Source organism: Camarhynchus parvulus, chromosome 5 (assembly GCF_901933205.1).
Source record: "Camarhynchus parvulus chromosome 5, STF_HiC, whole genome shotgun sequence".
Lineage (NCBI taxonomy): Eukaryota > Metazoa > Chordata > Aves > Passeriformes > Thraupidae > Camarhynchus > Camarhynchus parvulus.
The window spans coordinates 13031594-13051218 of NC_044575.1; the positions used below are offsets into that span (position 1 = coordinate 13031594).

Genomic DNA, 19625 nt, shown 5'->3' on the forward strand with positions numbered 1-19625 from the left:
GATGCAGAACGTTTACAGGGATTTGTTTCCCTAAATGATGATCTATGGGAATATAGTAAATGATTCAGACTGAAGTTAAGTGTAACTTCTGAAAAAAAGCAAACCCAAAATCCTCAAACTTTACACTGAAAGTATGAGTGTGTAGTCACATACAACCAATTCTGAGAATCACAGATTTGCAGTCTGGGAACCACTGCTGTAATGCATAACAACTACTTATAACTATCAAATTAGCAACCATGTAAAGCAGGAAGTTATATAGTCCACAAGAAGAAGAAGAAACTTGACAAATGTGTGACAAAAAAAGCAAACTGGCTATTGTTACTCAGCTTTTAATCCCCAGAGAAAGAAGCTTATGCACTTACATTTCATCATCATATTCTTTTGGAGGTGATGCTGCAATGACTAAGTCAATCCAATCCTGAAAAAGAAAAGCAGAGGCGAACATCTGCTGCTAAATACTGCTTTTAGAGGTGGCCAGTGGACCACCATGGAATGTCAGATAGAGAATCTAGGAGGTAATCTATTCCTGGAAAACCACAGGGAGAAGGAAGAAGGTCTGTATTAAAAACTTCTATAGGAAGACCATTTAAAGATTGAGCTGTTTCATTTCTATCTTGAAATTAAAGAAAAATCTACTGTTGCAATAACATTTTTTTTTAAAAAAGTTATTCTAAGAATCATCCTGTATTGGTCCTCTGAGCAATGAGAACAGTTCTTGCTGTGGAAACACTCACTATAGCTGAAGGGCAATGTTGCTTGTACATCAAGAAATCAAAGATAAGCTATTATCAGAAAATTCCAATCAGCTTGCAAGTAATTTTCAATATCAAAGAGTGATTCTCCATGTAAATTTATTATAAACACTCAGAATGTAATGTGTTTAAATACCAGTCTTGACATGTGGCTAAACATCATGAAATTTCCCAGTAAATTACACATGTGGTTTTCAGAGATGCTACATACCAGCATCTTCTGCAGATTTTAGCTTACTTTGGGAGTACCTGACATATCCACTACTTTTGATGTTTGTAACCTTGTTTGCGTTGATGTGACAATGTCATAAAAGAGAAATAGCTCTGATATGAGCTCTGTAGGTAGAATGATGTAGTATTCCAGGTTACTTACCCCACCCATGTTCCAAGCTTTTGCTAGAGTTGCCTGTGCTTCTGCCAGCTTGCTGTCAATTAATATCTTGCCATTTACAGCCAGTATTTCATCCCCTTTCACTATGCCTCCTGGGGAAAAGACAAATGTGTCAAATACATATAAGCAAAACAAAATTCTAGGAGCCTTTTCTGTGCCATATTTGTGGAGTACTGACTATAATGAAAAGTGTTCTCACTGGATGTAAAGTCTGCACTGAAAATTGTAGGAAGTTTGCTACAGGCAAAGACAAAAGGAATTTTTAAGCACGCTAAAGCCAAACTAATCTCTTATTGATCATGACCAGTAAGGAACTAGTTCAATATTATTTTCTACAGTTTGCCTGTTTGGGTAATCCAGATATACAGCTTACAAACTGTGACTGACTGTAGAACGTTACTACTATGCCCCAACCCTGGGGAAATGTTCAAGGCCAGGTTGGATGGGGCTTTTGAGCAACCTGGTCTAGGGTAAGGCGTCCCAGCCCATGGCAGGGGCTTGGAATTAGATCATGTGTAAGGTCACTTCCAACCCAAAAAATTCCATGAGTCCATAAAAATGGCAAAATTAATTAAATTCCTGAAGGAATAAAATGGCATTTGTCAAGGGTTTGCATGATGGTAATTTCTTTGCAAGTGTATGTGTAGTGTTTGCTCCTTAGAACTGATTTTGACTTGCCAATCTGGAATGAAGCACAACCAGTTAACTAGAACTGGATTTGAAGAGGATGATTAGAGGTCAGCCTTAGTTATGAGAGATCCTAAAAAGAGTGAAGGGCCAAAAAGAGCACTGAGGAGATCAAATGACTGAAATGTTTTCACTTGAACTTAGGTGCAGGCTGGGACAAGGACAGCAAAGACAGTGTAAGGGAATACTGCCTTCTCCATTGACCTGGTCATCACAAGAGTTCTCAAGAAAAGGATGGCGGATACTTCCCACCAGGTGCAAAGCCCAGATGTGTTGGTGAGCATGTTCTTGTGCCTTCAAGAGCTAAGCTTCAGAGGCTCTGGTCGTTAGTTGCGTTTTGGGAGTACAGCCAGCTGCTTAACTAGACAAATTATTATTTATAGTAGCATAAAGAATAAAACTAAGCAGTACAGTGTAGCTATGGTCAGGTACATGTTTTGCATGTGGAACTATTACAAATGTCACTGGAAGTTGTGAAATAATGGAGAACACATTCCTTGACTAAAGAATACACCAGAGAATCAGGTGTTGGTTTTTACAAATTTTACATAACTATTAATTTTAGCAACACATGTGGGCTGCCCTTAAACTTGAGACAGAACTTGGGTCCTTGGGCAAACTAAGTGAGCCTTTCAGTACCAGGCTATGAAATCAGCCAACCATTCTCAGCCAGTGTAAGGGAACACTTTTCAGCAGCATTCAAACTCCCCATTGTTGCTCACCATGTTTGTCTGCAGCACCGTCCTCGTAGATGGCAGACACAACTATCTTTCCAATTGGAGAATCAATTCCTCCCTCAACTGCAAGGTCCAGTGATCCTTCCTATGAAAAAAAAGCAGTTCTAGTTCAGAAAAGTCTGTTTATTTTTGCCATTAACAGGAGCTTAATCTTTCCTTCTTCCTAGTAAATAATGCTGTACATCAAATGCTTACACAAACTTTTTAAATATCAACCAACCAACACAGCAATTACCTTTTTTATTCGTAATAGCCGTACGTCTTTGTCTATAATCTGGTCTGGGGTAAACTGTGAAAAGATATGATGATTAATCATTTCCACTTTGGAAAGACAAAACAATTAAGCTGATCTATGTAATTTCTGGGGGAAAAAGGGAACTTTCCGCCTTCTAAAATAGTGTTAGAGGGAGATCAGAACACCATATCACCTTTTTCTGTAAGAATGCTCCTGTTCAACATGACCAGAAAAAACAAATACACAAGACCCAGAAAAGCAACAAGCAAGAATCTTACCTACTCCCAGCCCTCAAAATAAAGGATTTGGCTTTTTTTCAGAGTATTTAATATTAAACAGTGAAGCACATTTAAATTCTCTCCTTACCATTGAATATGGATCAAAATCTTCCACATACTTCTGGAAGCCCTGAGAATAAAATGATATTTAATTGCAAAACCAGCAACTCACTCACACACTTAACACACAAATTCCATCTTATTTATTAGTGAGAGAACATGTAATTCTGTAAGCTATGAAAGAAGACAGAAACGGAAGAAAAGTCCAGAGAGACAGCAAAGAGTCCATCCTGACAGTCAGAAGACATTTCAAAACCTCATGACAGATCAATAATTTGAGTTGGTCATATAATGAAGCATTTCTGAGGAAGAGTTTACCACCTGTCACCTCTGCAGTTCCTCTCTACACCTGACAGAACAGGAACAAATCTTGAAAGCACCATAAGCAGATATGTTCTGTCACACTGTTTGGAGCAACATTTCTCGGGAATATCAACATGTTGGATGGTAACAGGTGAAAACGACAGGCTCCAATTCACCTGTCAGCAACACTACTCCACTCTGTCTGGGTTTTAGGGTTCTTTTTCAGCCCCCTTTTCTCCCTCTGGATGTGGAGTTTCAGGGACTTGGCTCCATACCACAAGCAAGTGCAGGACAACAATTTGTTAGACGATTTGCAGGACAACAATATGATTTTTGTTTTCATATGGTTCTGTGGAGGACTTAAACGTTTTGTCAGGAAATGCCTGAAATGCAGAAGATGAAACTGCAGTTAGGCACAGCAAGATGTTTGGACTTTGAGGAGACTCACAAAATGTAGTGCTTAACCCTTGTCAGACCAAGACTGCAGGGAAAAGCAGGAGTTACCTTTTCTGCAAGGATGAGAGTTCCTGCACCAGCCATCAGGAGTTAATGGTGTTTGAGTGCAGTTTCTTGAGAAAGATTAGTAGCTACTGGGTGAGACTGTATGGCCAGTGCTAGGGATTTATGAAAGCTCTGCACTTACCCTGCATGCTAAAGTAAGGACTTCAGAACTTAAGAAAATCTTTACTGAGGCACCCAGCTCCCACTCTCGTGGCCTCAAGCTGCAATAACCTGCTGACAGGGGAACACAGCAGCACACAACCCTTTGCAGACACAGCAGGCAAGCCAATACCTTATACAGACCAGTGGTTCAGTGCATGATAAAGCTTGATATATTCATTATTGCCTCTTTTCTACTGGATCCATTTGACAGCAAAGACTATTCCACTGCCAGACTCACCTAAGCCTTTTTCCACTTGTAAACCAAACACACAGCTTAAGATTCCTGTGGTGTATTTAAGGGGTAGTAGTTAAATGCAAAGTTCCGGCAGAAAATACTAATGCTTCCTCTGCTATACTCTTGCTCACCTCCTCTGGCTGCCTAATTTTGATGTGACTATGAACCTTCTGGGCTCTGATCTCGCCCATAACAGCACTGCTTTACATTAAGTTTGTTACACTGCATTACATTTGTTAACCAGATAAATGGGAATTTCCTCACAGACATAGGCAAGGGCAGAATTTCATCCCAGGGGAAAAACTTCCATCAACCATTCATTAATTTACAAAGTGTATTAATATTATGAACCATTTAACTAAAACTGTAAGAGAAGTATTTTACAATGAAAGCTACCCAAACAATTAATACTTGGAATAACTGAAGTTAGTACTGCCTTTTGGAATCATGGCTAAAGTAGATAACTATGGGTTTGGAGCAAGTAATTTAGAGAAGAGAACTCCAATCTCAGCCAAGTCACTAAGTCATTATGTAATCTAAAGGAAGTCAGTGAACTCTTTGTCCCAGGTTGTCCTCATGAAAAACAGATGTTGCCCTTGAAGGAAGTTTCCCTGGGAAAATAATCTTTAAACAGGAAAAACCCAAAAAACTCCACAAAAACAAACACACAAAATAAAATTTAAAAAATCACTAAAAAAAACAATCTGAAAGCAAAAGTCATAGAAACACAGAATATCCTGAGTTGGAAGGAACCCACAAAGATCACTACTCCAACTCCTGGCCTGCACAGAGTGACACCATGCACCTGAGGGCACTGTCCCAACGCTTCTTGAGCTGTCAGGCTGGTGCCTCTGGGAGCCTCTTCCAGTGCCCAACCACCCTGTGGGTGAAAAACCATTTCCTAATATTCAACCTAAACTGTTTTCCCCTCGGGTTCATGTCACTATGTATCAGAGATATGATCTGGATCCAATAGTGTACAAATATTGCTAAGACAGAAAGACGACATGCATTGAACCATAATATATCTTCCCTGAAATAGACACCACAGATTCAGAGATCAGAGAGTGCACTCCATATCCAAGCAGGGATGAATGAAGCAAGGAACACTAAGTGGAAAGCACAGTCCTAAGCCTACCCTCCCACCACTCAGGATGTTTCAGGTGAAAGAGTTAAGAGCATTCAAATCCCTTCTTGACTTACAAAAACATTCAGATGACCAAGCATAAGTTGAAAATGGAACACTAAAATATTTGATTTCACTGACACAACTCTCTGGACTTCGAGGTGAAAGCTGAAGTTACTGTTTAAAGAAAAAACAACCTCCAAAACATGAGCACTTATACTAATGATACTGCTTCACTGGTTTCTAACAACAATAGTCAAGAGCAATTGAGACCAGAAATAACAACAAACCACAAACAAACAAACAAACCCCAAGCAACAACAACAACTAATTGAAAGAGAAACTCACAACCAGAAATAACAAACTTTCCAAAAAACCCCCTCTTTTAAGAACACAATTGTTATATATTTAGAACATACTAGCATTTACTGGCAAATAAATAATCTCAAAGTTGGATCTTTTTCAGTCAGTTATCCCTTTTAGATATAGATTGAAACTGATTAAAAGAAGAAAAAAAATATTATTAATCTTTATGTTGTACCGCTCAAAATCTCACACTGTGAGCTCAATACTGTGTGTCAACATTTCAGATAATGTCAATCCATGTAACCTAGCTTGCGCTACCAAAGGTGTTTTGTACTGGCACATTTTACAGCAGTGGAGAAGTTTAGCCTAAAGTTCACTTCTTCAAGGAGCCATCTATTGAACCACCAGGCAACCAAAGATGAAGAGATGAAAACTTCATCATTATGACAGAGGAAAGCAACAAAAGTAAAAATGCAGCAGGAAAATCCTACACAATACAGGAAGGCTGAATGAACAAGGCTTTCCACCACCAGTTCCTCTAATTTCCTACCAGTAATTATGTTATGATGATAGCTCTATTTGTTAATCTGATAAAGTATTTTATCACTGAAAGCATTGCAGCTGGACGCTAAAAGAAACAAGGAAATCTTAGGAATATCAGTATCAGATCAGTTATCAGTGTTCAGCTATTTTAAAGGTTGCACTTAACCATATAGGGAGTTACAGATGGTTCAGCTGGAAGGATTTATTCTCATTCTTCTCATTCTCTCTGCCTAGCCTAGCTGGAGCCACAGGCACACACTTAAAGCTTACAAAGACCAGCAGTTCTCATGCACTAGGGCTGTCTTGCATCTTCTGTTTTAGAAACTGAGCAACAGAATTAGAAAGGAAAGTTTTAAATCTATGATCAAACAAGAAGTACCACACAAAACACGGAAAACATTATTTTACTTGTTTTTTGTTAGATCTAAATGATGAATTGTAAACCACCATCCTTTTAAACATCTCTTGTGGCTGCAAAAGAAAGAAAATCGCCAAACCAGGTGTTAACTTTTTGCTGTAAATACGTATCACCTACTCATAAATTATCTTACTGCTTATCTTGCTCTCCTAGGGACTAAATCACACTTGGACTTGTTAGTGCTTGTTCCCTGTATCATTTCAAAATGAGAGAACACACAGAGAGAAATAGTACTGAATGCAAAGTGGAAAGAATTCTAGAAAAACTACATAAATAATGCACATTTCCATACCACAAGATTTCTTAAAAATATCTTCCATGACTGCTTTTAAAACTAATTTCTACAAAACAGTGCTTGGGTCTCTCATCCATGATATATAAGAAAAGAAAATTGAAAAAAACCCCAACCCTAAACATGGACAAAATGGTAGATAATAATTTCCAAACTATTGAGAAGTCATAGTAAAAATACATTTATGCATTTAACATTTGCTTTCCTAGGATAAGGTTTGCTTACCAAGGACTTCCTATACTGAGAAGGTGAATTCTATTATTAAATGGATCTTATTTTATTCTGTTTGGCTTCAAGGTCTTAAATTCCATATTCATTTTGTTTTTCTGTCACTTCCACTATTCTAACAAAATGGTATGCAGTAGTTTGGAATCACTTAAAATACAGAATATCTCCTTAGTCTACAAAAATTTTCAAAACTGAAATGGGCTAACTCTCATATTATTATACAAAACACTACTGACAGTTCCCCAGACTCCACTCAAAACCTTGCAGCAAATCAGGTAATGTATCTGAGTCTTCTGAAACAAGAAAAACTTCCTACAGACCCAACTCTGGCATCTACCTTTACAAACTCAATTTGCTTTGAAACCAATTACTATGTATCAGTTTTACTCATGTTCCTCTCAGTGTCCTAGAGTCCTACCATTACTTGGAAAAATATTCTAGAGTTAATAAAATGTAATTTATGTTCAATTAATACAAACTGTATGTTTTTGTCTTGGAGGACTTATGGGCAAGTTTGGAAAGATTTTCCACAAATCTCTTTAAAACCTCTCTAAAAAAAAAACCAAAACACTTTCAACACAGATTGTTTTGGTATGGCTATAACAAATACTAACTGAAATTTCCAATCCTCCCCCATCTTGCCACATGGTATCTAAGCACCTGTCTTGTCTTCAGTCCTGCAGAACCAGGCTTCAAATCTTGCAAATTGGAGGAAAGCTTAAATTCTTTTTCCCTTCAGAAATTCTTCCTCCAGTTGTAAACAAAAAAGGGAGGAAAAATCTTTTGTAGCAGCAAGTGCAGCAGGGCCTTGTAACTCACACAACAGGATGTTTTTGATAGATGGGAGAGCAGAGACTTATGTTCCTGGTGATTTTGCATCTATGACAATCTCACCACTAAATCATAACAGTCCCCTCCTGTTCTCTAAGCCAAAATTTAATTGGCTTTTCTGGGAGAGTATTCCAGTTCACTCCAGCACAGCTCACCCTGATTTTCACTCAGAGCAGCCCTCAGTGTTCAAGGCCACACTTAAGGTTTAAACATCTCCCATCATTTCCCTATTTATAAGTGAAAAAATTTCATATTCATAAACTGTTAAGAGACCTGGTAATTCTGACCTGAATTTAGTTAATAAGATTACTTAAGTCATGACAGAAACTATCTGGCCCAACTACCTTCCAGGTAACAGGAGAATTTTACCCATTCTTGCATGCCTATTTTATTCTTAAATACATGCTTTTTCATCTTTACTAGTTAATTGCTTGAATATAGGCCAACTGGATTAGTTTCTTGAATCAAATAAATCCATCAACCTCACTTTCTTGAGCTTGCTACTCAGGAAAGGGAAATTCAGGTAAAAACAAGGTAGAAAAAGTGGTGTGCATTATGTCAAATTAAGACACAAAAGCTGGAGTTCCATAAGGTGTGTGAAATCTAGGAAGATGAGAAACCAGACAGCAAATAGCGTGTTGTTGTTGGCATCTTGTTGCAGGGGTTCCATACTGTTGTCTCCTATCACAAAAGTTTCATACCTTCTGGGTGTTTCTCGTGGGCATCTCCTCAGAGCACTGACTCTTTCTTCTTCACAAAGCAGCCACCTGACTCCAGTTCCCTTCTCACCCAGCCACCCCACTCTTTTATAGCACTCTTCCTCTCATTGGTTACAGCTGTGGCCTGGTAAAGTCAGGCCTGTTCCTAATCTTTGCTAATTGGCCCAGCTGCAACTCCTTAGGGGTGAGATTACTTTCCACACTATTTTTATTTTTCTTGTATTCTATCCCCCTACATGTTGTCTTTGGTGATACTCTTCTCCACTAAGAGAAGTGGAACTGGTCCTGTATGTGAACAATGAACTTCAACACACAGGCACAAACCCACACATAGCAACCAATCAAACCCCACTCCCCTTTTGCATGAAATCTAATTATAATTCTTACACACTTCTGGAGACAGGCAGGCACTGTCTTGTTTGGTTTGTCATACACTGGCCTTTTCTTTTTTTAACTAATGGGAGTAATCTTCCTCTTCAGTATCCATGCTGTTTTTATTTCGCATGCTTATGACTTCCTTGCAGTGAGGATGAATAAATACCCTTTACTGCAGTAAGTCATCAATGGAAGTAAGAGGTATAAGGTCGACCAAACCAATTTATAGACTGATCTTTCTCTCGAAGTCCCACCAGAATATTGTTCCCACGGAAATTTTGATCTTCCAACTAATATAAGGCAGTTTGGGAAGGAAGATGATTGAATCTGAAAGATTTTAGCAGACTTGTGATTTGGAAAATGTGCATGCATGCATAACAAATCATAAGACATTTCCCATGGAGGTGGATCCTGTTGCCAGTTTCTTAAACTGATTGTATATAGTCAGTAAAAAAAAAAGCGCCTTTTAAAATTTGTACCAAGACTGTTGGAGCACACATAAAGGTATTATCCATTTTGCAAACTAGTTCACATAAACACACTTTTCCAAGAGCTAGATGATATTAACTGCAGATTAGGACTTTGTTCATTCCTCTCCTAAGGGTTTTCATATTGCTTAGAGATGTTAAATTACTGAACACAATCAAAATGAGAGCTCCAACTGAAGGGAACATCTCCACTGGAGGGATCTGAATTTATTTTTAGCTCATGTGCCTGCCTTCTCTTAAGCAACTTATTAAAACTGCTTCCAATTACCATTCAATTAATTTATAATGTAGAAGCTTCAAGATGACTCTGGCTGTGTGAAAAGTGGTTACTAAGTATCACTTAAATTTCTTCAATGTGTAACAGGAGAAAATAAAGAAGTAAGACTATCTAAAATATTAAAACGTAAAATGACAAAGAAATCCATTATGTTTTAATGAAACACAGCTAGGAATATTGTGTACATAACTTACTGCCAGAAATAGCTTTTAATTAAATAAATACAACACAAATTTGATGAGTTTTCTGTCACTTACTGTCTTACAAATACATAGATACATGTATCCATACAGACGCATGCAACAAACAGAACTCTGACACAAATAGCTTGAGTCATGATGACCCTCAAGAATAAACACTACCAACTAGTTCACCAGCTATTTTAGATGAATTTCAAGGACTGGGAGTTATCACCTGCCTGAGCAATTTTTCCATATTTCTCCTTTTTTTGCTCAGTAAGCCTTGGCTCACTTCGCTCATAAACTACAGTTCCCAAGGATGCTACATGGTTGGTCCTAAAATATTTAGCCTCTGACTTTCCCCTTCACTTGCATTTGAAACAGAAATGGGAAAGAAATAAGAAAAAGAAGCTGATTGCAACTGAATTTTGCAGTAACTCTGCATGACTACTATATTAGAGTCTAATGTAATGACACACATTTTTCCCCCTGGAAATTAAAAGATACATTTAAATTATAAATTTATATATATATATAGGAAAAATTATATCATAAGGCATATGTCTTCAAGTATGTTCATGACTGTTTACAAAGGAAAAAGGCAATTTACTTAATTTTCATTTCATTTCTGATGAATTCAGAATTTATAAAAATAAAACCCAGCATCTGAATAAATGAGAAATAAGATGTACAAATTCTAGGGCTTTACACTGCTCTGAAATTATGTACCTCTGTACAAAAATTGTCACTTAAAGTGGCTTTTCCACCTTGCCAAAAAAAGGAAAAATACTGTTTTGTACTTACCATTAGTGACTGCTTGAAAATATACAGGAATTTTAGTTAGCAGGAAATGGGACAAAGATTGATTCTTTGAGGACATCACAAAGAACAATATCAAAACTAAACTCCCACAGTACTGGAGCACTCAGAAAAAGGACATTAAAAGGCTTACCAGGGCCTCTGATTTGATTGTTGGCCTGACCACGAAGTTTGGGTCAGGATGCAGCATAACTGGTTTAGAGACTATTGGTACCCCTGGATGACGCTGGGTAGGTGGACTTGGAGCAAGTTGCTATGGAATTAATTTAAGAAAATTACAGTTTACAACCTAATTTATGCAAATCCATAATTTCACCAAGACTCCTCAATTCAAATGGTTTATCATAATGAATTCAGGGACACTAATACAAAACAGAGCTGACAGAATTATTTTAACTAAGGCTTACAAAGTCAACAAACCAAAACACAATTTCTCTTATATCCAAGTAGTAGCTTTTCACCTAAAGTCTGTCTTCACCAAAAAGATTATGGAAAAATCTCAGTGCTGCTTTTGGCATTTTTCCCATAAAGGCAACAAACTGAATGAGAAGTTAGAGGGAAAAAAACCCAAAACTGCTAAAGTTGAGTGTAAGAACACAGTGAACCCAAAATAAGATTTTAACTAATCCATGGCTAAATAAATCTTTTAAGATGAAATTCAGCAGGGCTGCAGCAAACAGCTTTCCATAAGGAATTTCAAGTTAAATTATCTTGATTTAACAGCAAGGGTTTGTTAGGTCAATTCCGTGCCCTTGACTCCACAAAGTAGAGAGACCCAGAGACCTCATCATTCAGTATGTCCTATTCCAATCCTACACTTCTCACTCAGCCAAAACTCCCACTGACATCAAGCAGAGTTTTATTCAAGAAAAGAGTTCAAAACTGAGTCCTGTGGGTTCAGTTTCTGACTTAGTCCCAGCAACTCTTGGGACACTTTTCGCAATGTTTCTCATAGGAAATGTGATGTATGCCAGAGATCATTCTTATGGTACAAGCTGTAACCTCTGAAATTATTTATCAGCTTCCAGCAAATGGGTTAAGCCACTTTTTGGATTTGGTTTTATGTTTGTTATTTTTTGTGTGTGTGTGTGCGTTTTTCCCCTGTGGGCTTGTTTCCCCCCATCCACTCCTTTCTTAAATAACTTTTAAAAAAGTTTGAATCAGATATTTACAAGTCCCTGTGGATATCACTCAACTAATGTTGTTCCGCACTGCAAAATACATTAAATATTCTGAACTTAGAAGAATCAGAATCAACAGATTCACAGATACCAACTTGTTAAGCTACGCTGGAACTGGATGATTTCTCCTGGAGTTGCATAATTTAGCAACAGATTTTTCTAGAGGGCAGAATGGATGTCTGACCATTCTGATCATGCAAAGTCAGTGCAAAGAGATAACAAATGGTGGTTCTGAGATGAAACTTGCATCTTAGCACCCATTATATTTAAAAGGTAGTTTGAACTTAGCAATTTTTGCCTTGATGGAAGAACAAAGCACATGTGCTGTGACATACAGACATTCACAACATGCAAATATTGACTGCATTTTGCTAAATTGTTGAAATACAAAATCCTTGGACCATTAGGAGTCACTTCCACCACTTGGGCTTTCACCACAGCATCATATCCACACAGATCATTCCCTGTTCTGAATTTTAAAGAAATTATCCCTGCAGAGTGAAACCTTTGGCATTTCCTTGTCATTAGCACTACATGGGAAGTTCATGAAACCACAGCCATGATAAACAGCTCGTGACATACCAGCGGGTTGCTTGACACAGGGGACGCTTTGCCAACATGGGAGGTGTTTCTTACAACCTAAACAGCAACACACTTAGTACTGGGTTCATATAAAGCTAATAATAATTTTTTCAGAAACAGATAATTATACCAGATATTTTAACAGCTAGTTCTCAAGAATGTCTCTGACAGGATTTTATTCCTTTTGTCAGGTTTTGTTCAAGCTGAATTGGAAATTAAATTATCTGAGTTAAAACTAAAAATGGAGCAATGTAAAGAAGATGTACCAGCTTGAGTAATATTAGAAAAATGAACCTATGGGACAACTACAGTTGTCTTATTTTTTGGTTTTAGCAGGCACTAACACAAGATCTTTAATCCACAGCCACACAAATGTACTGCTTTTGCTTATCTGTGGGGTTAAAAACTGACTTTGTAGAAGGCAGCAAGAATAAACTGTCAAGCTTTGGATTTGTCTTCCATTTCTGAAACAACATCAGATATATTAAATTATCGATTTATAAACAAAGCAGCTTCGGCTCAATTAATTTTACTAAGAGCCTAGTTATTTCCTCATATACAGTAATTATATTCAGTGAAAACTGACATTAATTTCAAAGACTAGGTTATTTGTTGTTACCTAACATATTTTTTCTTAATTATTAATTTATTTTCTCTAACACAGCTAGCAGTGACAAACTACCAGAAACAAATATTAGATTATATTGATTTGGGGCCAGATAAGTATGGCAGATCCTATATTACTCCTTCTATCTGAATAGTCTCTGTTCTCTTTAAAAGAGTGTATTTCTCCTCTCAACACTTGTGCCCTTTCACATCATTTTTATTTGGCAAATAACTTGGGAAACCTGCTATCCATAAGAACATATGATATTTCCATTTCAGTAGATCTTGCACATTCTTGGCACTCCAAATATATGAACCACATAGATCAAACACTATCAGAGGTCCACATAAGTTTACAAGAGATTCATGGGTCAAATCAGGGCAATTATTCACAAAAAGAGAATCTACCAGTTTCCACCAAAAAGGGATAAATTTGCATATCTTTCCCCACCCAAGGAAAATCATGCAAATAAAAAGACTATTTAGTAAACATGCAAAACCCCCAAAACTCAACAGTGCAGTCAGTCAACCCATGCAGAAAACTGTATAGGAAAAAAGTGACCATATGGGATCCTCTTCTGCTGCTTGAAACAAGTAAGCAGCTTTTGCCAAAAGAACAAGTACATGATTCTCACTACAGTGCTTAGCAAAGGGAATTATGATGAGTCAGCTGCCATTTCTTTCCTAAAGCGAGATTTGGCACAAGATTTCTTTTATTTGATCCTCTTTTGAACTCAGATTGCAATAAGGAGAAAGTTGATGTTTTCGCAAAGTGCAGAAGGTCAAACCAGGTTACCAGCTCTTGCTTTTTTGTTTTATACAGTTTTGACCTTTTAAAAGTTTGACCTTCTGACTTTAAGCCAATTTTCTTTGTCCACTCTTCTCACCTAACAAAGCAATTTGAAGACACATTTAAAGCACTTCTACAAGTAATTTCCACTACAGAGATACTTTTCTCAAATTTAACAATTAATTAAATCTGCTGCCTGCAATAGCTTTTTAAAGTTTTTAATCACTCAAGTCCAAACAGCCTTTTTTTTTTAAACTGATACATTCTGCTTAGTACATCTGCAGGTAATAATAGGGTTACAAGGTACATAAGCAGGAGAGCAAACTCCTCCTGATTTACATTTAAAAAATATCAAAATGAAACTACCTCTGGACTGCATTCACTACTGAAAAAATGAAGAAACCACCCCATTCCCTCCTTTGACATTGCAAGGGGCAGAAGGGTAGGTCCAGTGGACAAAGATGGTGATGGGAGGCACGCAGGGGAATCACAAAGGTGCATGCATCCAAACAGATCCCGAGGTCACCTGGGAAGCTGGTGTTACCAATAGGGCTGGACCTCGTGGAGCATTTGAGGCAGGAGGTGGATGAGCTGGTGGTGCTGGGGTAACAGTAGGGGGTGGTGGTGGTGGCGGAGGTGGCGGTGCACGCTGCTTGGGTTTGTCAACTTCATCTAAGTTGATGTCATCAAGGTCTGTGGTGTGCAGCTGCAGGCCCCCGGCAAAGCGCCGCATCGAGGTGGCAGGGGGGGAGGCAGAGGGACGGCCGCTCGCCAGCTACAGGCAACAGAACAGAAACCTGCCTCAACACTTGCAAAGAATGGGCAGCCCTAGGACACCGCTCAGCCCAACTGCTCCTCCACAGGAAGATCTTTGCTTCTCCCACACAGAATATACACCAACGTTTTCTCTGAAAGCCTTTCCAAAAGCTCTCCTTGGGATTCCAGTTTAAAAAGAAGAAAAACCCAAGTGGTGTGACAGCAGCTGTTGGGGTAAGGGCGTCGACAAAAGAAACCCCACAAAACCCCAATGGCATGAAGTTTTCAGAAGGCAAAATCACAAGACAAAGCAAGATAACACAACTTTTGCCTCTTCTCTGGCTCTTATGAGGAGAAAGCAAGGATTGCTCCTCAAAAAGGTGATTATTTGAAGGAAAATAATCAAAGACAGGCCTTGAGATTCTATGTTGTTCGAAAAGGGAAAGGGGTTAAAGTTGTGTAAACATAACCACACATTAGTACAAGAAAGGAAACTAAGCTTAAGCAGCTATCAAAACAAAAATTTAGTGTGCTATTAAATTCAGAACCTCAAGGGGCTTGATATCTTATAATTTATGTTAATCCACAAGGGGCTTGAGATTTTATAATTTATGTTAATCCACACCAGATCTATTGGGGTACTAAACAACTTCAGAATGTAATGAGCAGCTCATCCAAAAAAATAAGGATATGTGTGAAGAAGGCATCTGCATATGCTGTTAGAGTTGCTAACATTTCTTTTATCAGTGACCCAACTGGACTATCTGACAAAATTCAGTCATTCTGCTATTTTGCAGACTCAGCTGAGGAAACCTTACATAGATAAGCTGTCTGACAGACACATTCATCTTACTCTAATATGGCAACATGTCCCTCAGTGGGTGACACCTTTCACATTCTTCTTATCTAACATGCTCACCTCCTTGTGCTGAAAAATTGCTATTTCTTTGGCAGAGGAGATCTTGAATGCTCTTGTTCCCAAGAAACAGTTCAGTCTGTAGCACCTGAATATCTTTCGGCTGCATTTACCCCTAAGGAGCACTCAGGTTTTGTGTTTCATGTGCTTTAACTGCCTGGGCAGATTTGTAGAAAAATTGTAGTAGAGAAATTATACATAACGTAAAAGAAAAATTGATGGAACAAACATAACAGAATGCTGGTCTTAAATCCAGGTTGAGTTCTGAAAATACAACATTGTTTGTAATCTGTTATGCTCCTTCTTAGTTCACAAAGGGGGACAAAGTCCTAGCAGAACACAGGCTGCCAAGTTTGGATAGTGGCAGAAAACCTCTGCATAATCATTCCACTAAAGATCTGTACTGAAAACCACATGGATCTGAGCCTAGGGCCATGAGGAACAAAAGATCAGCTGCTTTTTTCAGAGCTGCTCCACACTGACCTGAAGGAAAATCATGCAAGAGCGTTCCCCAAGGTCCCTTTTGTGGTTGCAGTTTCTCGGCAATCCCATGAGAGCTCAGATTGCAGGGTTCCTCTTGGAAGTGGCTGTCCTTGGAAGACAGCCAGAACAACAGGATGGTGGGAAAGCCTCACCACACATTTAGAACCATCAGGCTCTAAGGAACAATCACTTTCTGCAGCTCCCCTGATTAAAGGGGACTACTTAAAGCACAAGCCCAAACCCTATTCCTTGTGAGTTTCATATCTTTTTGTAATTTTCTCATGCTGTTCCTTTATTTCACATAATACAGGGAAGCTTCCAAGAGCTCATAATAAATGATATTCTTATATTCACATGATACTAATAAATATAGATGGATCTAGCTTTTGTTACTGGCAGCATGTCCCACCTAGCCCAAATATTGCATGAGACAAAACTGTTAAGTTAGTGGTGATAATAGAGTTCAAAGGACAAAAGATAATCAGTTCATTAAAATAATGTTTAAATTTTCATAAAATATTGTAAAAGCAAATTCTATAGACTGTAACTCATCAATTATTGACTTTTTTCCTCCCTCTCTGAGAAAGGACTGAGGAAGAAAGAGAAAGATTTTTTCCACCAGTAAAACCTGTTGCTTTTAGGAGACAACTTTCAGTTATTTAGAGATGATGCAATATATGGAAAAGCTAGAATTTTACCTCAGGAGACTCATTCTCCACAGAGGAGATCTGTTCTAACCGTGTTTGACAAAGTCTTTCCACCCAGTGCTGCACCTTTTCTGATTCTTCCAGGTCTTCTCGTTCTGTCTCAGATACCTTGACCATAACATTGGTGCATTAGAAAAGGTTATAGGTATGGTCATAAGACAACTATGTTTCAAAAGCATGAAATGCCAGCTAAAATAGTTTTAAAAATAATAATACTTTTAAGAAGGATTCCCTATTTTGCCATTTTTCAGTAAATGCATCACTACACATGGACACAACTGCAGAGATATCCTCATTTGGGCCCAAAAGCTGACTAGAAACAGGAAAATGTGACAACAGAACTTTGCAGTAAAACAGTTTTAAAAAATGTCATTATCTTTGAATAAGTAAACAACTGTCCTGCTAAAATAATTCCACTAAAAATCCATTTAATTTTCTTTCAATATAGCTTTGCACTTGATAGATCACAACATACCTCTTGCACAAGACGATTTATTTTCAATTGTTTTTCTTTCTCCAGCATTCCTTCTTTCTCTTTGGCAAGTTTTTGCTCAAACTCCATTTCCTTTTTATTCTTCTTTTGTTCAGAAAAACTATCACTTTTTGACTTCTTTCGTTCTTTCCCTTTCTGGGAAGGTTTTGTAACAAAAATATTTTATCAGCTAAAACCACCAGAAACTTCAATTTTGGTACATGAGTGTCTGCCTTGAAAAAATAATTACAGTCTATGCAAGTATGGGAATGGTTTTTTTAAAGAAAATCCAAAGTTTTTTTACCCAGCAATTTGCAGGAAATTCAAGCTTTTTGGAGGGCTTGCGCCCCCTAACATAAGCTGGCTGAGATCAGAGTGTTCAACTTTTTTGTTCCTCTGCCAAGTAACAACTTTAGGGCACACAGGCCCACTACAAAACTTTGAGTATTCAAACAGTTTTGGTTGTGTCTTAAATTGCCATTTCTCTGTTTTGGCATTTATATATAAATATATGAATGACTGCTTTCAGGTGACAGATGCTCATGTATAGGTAGATGTGCATAGTCCATGCATACAACAGCTTCATGCATATGCCCTAAAATCATCATTGCATCCCCTAATAAAACTGAAATAAGGAATTAGAAAGAAAAGGTTTAGATCAGTGCAGAAACTTAGTTCCTACTTCCAAGTAGGAACACTGCATCACAAAGACCATGTAAGATCCTACAAGGCACTGGATAAAATCTACTCAGATGAGTTAAATAATATAGCACAAAGTGACTCTAAAATTTTAGATGTAGGATACAAACAAAGGGAAAAGCTACATAGTCTTTTGGAAGCCTCTGTTCCTGTTGTCTTCAAAACACACACTGCTCCTTATTTCTTCTTTAGTGATGTTACATTTCTGCTGCCCTTTCACATTTTTACAGGTAGGACTTAGTTCATTTTCAAAATGCCATGTTCTCCTTTTATTTATGAAAAGTAAAACAGAGGAGCAGGTGGCCACTTATAGACAATTACTGCCACAGCCAGAAATGCTGTGCTTCAGGTTTGATTTTGTTCTTATCATCATCATCATCAGCTATTGACTTTTCTTGCTTTGAATGCCCAAAACCACCACAAACTGTTTCACATTAAATAGCATTATTTGTCTTCCTTTCACCTTTTGCACGTTAATATTGATAACAAAGCCTTGGAGAACAGACATTTTCCCTGGCAGCTACAGAAGCCAATTCCCCCAGTCAAGCAGTTAACTGGGACTTTGTACTGCTGAGTTCAGTGGGGTGTGGTCTATTGCTTCATGGTTACATGGTGGTTGTATCTTAGGGAGGGAGGGAAAAGGAACCCCAAACACATTGGAAATAAAGCTTAACTAAAAAAAAAATCTAGCTTTCCACACTAATATTTTAACATAAACCTAATTCTGCGGTCTATTTTGTTCAGGGCTAATTAGTTTTTACCTTAACAACAACTGCCAATATCATTCTCTTAAAAATTCAAAGATACATTTAGTACCGTCTGCTAGATGTAACAATCAGGCAGGTCAACTTGCTAGGTATCAACATTTGAAGAATTACCAAATTCAAAGGCCCACTAAGCAGTACACAAGCCAAAGTCTTCTAGAACATGAACATATATCTCACTGTCTTAGCTGCACTCACAGCATTCAGAAGCAACAGGATGATTCATCCTTTCCTACAATTTTCCCTGTGGATTCAGTTTACTTCCTATTATAGACATTTTTAGTACAGAGTAAAATATTGGTTTTAAAACAAGCAAAAAATCATTAGCAATAGGGAGTAGGATAGAAATTCGCCACAGCCAAAACCAAATGATTGAAAATAAAATCTTTCCAAGCTTCCAGTGCACACAGTGTGGTGAAGTTCAACAGGAATTATGTTAAGATCCTTAGTATATGAAGAGGTATTTGGGCATTGCCCTCTTTGTGTGAAGAGTTTCCACAGCATGCATTTATAATTTTTGGATAAAAATCCCAACTGCCCTGGTTTTCACACAGGTTACAGATCCATGATGATTTTACAGTCACTAGCAGTACAAAAAGCTATTGGAATGCACCATCTTCTCCTGATCTATTTTAAGGGCAGCAGGTATATCCTGGGCACACAGAAGGTCAAAGTAATAGCCCTAAACAGTGACACAAATACTTCATCTGTCAGAGACAATCCT

At 37.8% G+C, this 19625-nt stretch overlaps 1 protein-coding gene across 1 annotated transcript in view; it reads right to left on the minus strand.

Annotated features, from left to right (window-relative positions):
- The window catches only part of USH1C (USH1 protein network component harmonin), a 45438-nt gene that overhangs the window by 653 nt on the left and 25160 nt on the right, over positions 1 to 19625 (minus strand). The window contains exons 16-26 of the mRNA XM_030949536.1: positions 17442 to 17594; positions 16958 to 17074; positions 14631 to 14879; positions 12709 to 12765; positions 11079 to 11198; positions 6728 to 6790; positions 3172 to 3213; positions 2806 to 2859; positions 2556 to 2655; positions 1129 to 1238; positions 366 to 421 (exon numbers count right to left, since the gene is read on the minus strand). Of these exons, the coding sequence (XP_030805396.1) occupies positions 366 to 421; positions 1129 to 1238; positions 2556 to 2655; positions 2806 to 2859; positions 3172 to 3213; positions 6728 to 6790; positions 11079 to 11198; positions 12709 to 12765; positions 14631 to 14879; positions 16958 to 17074; positions 17442 to 17594 (1121 nt within the window). The remainder of the gene's footprint in view (positions 1 to 365; positions 422 to 1128; positions 1239 to 2555; positions 2656 to 2805; positions 2860 to 3171; positions 3214 to 6727; positions 6791 to 11078; positions 11199 to 12708; positions 12766 to 14630; positions 14880 to 16957; positions 17075 to 17441; positions 17595 to 19625) is intronic.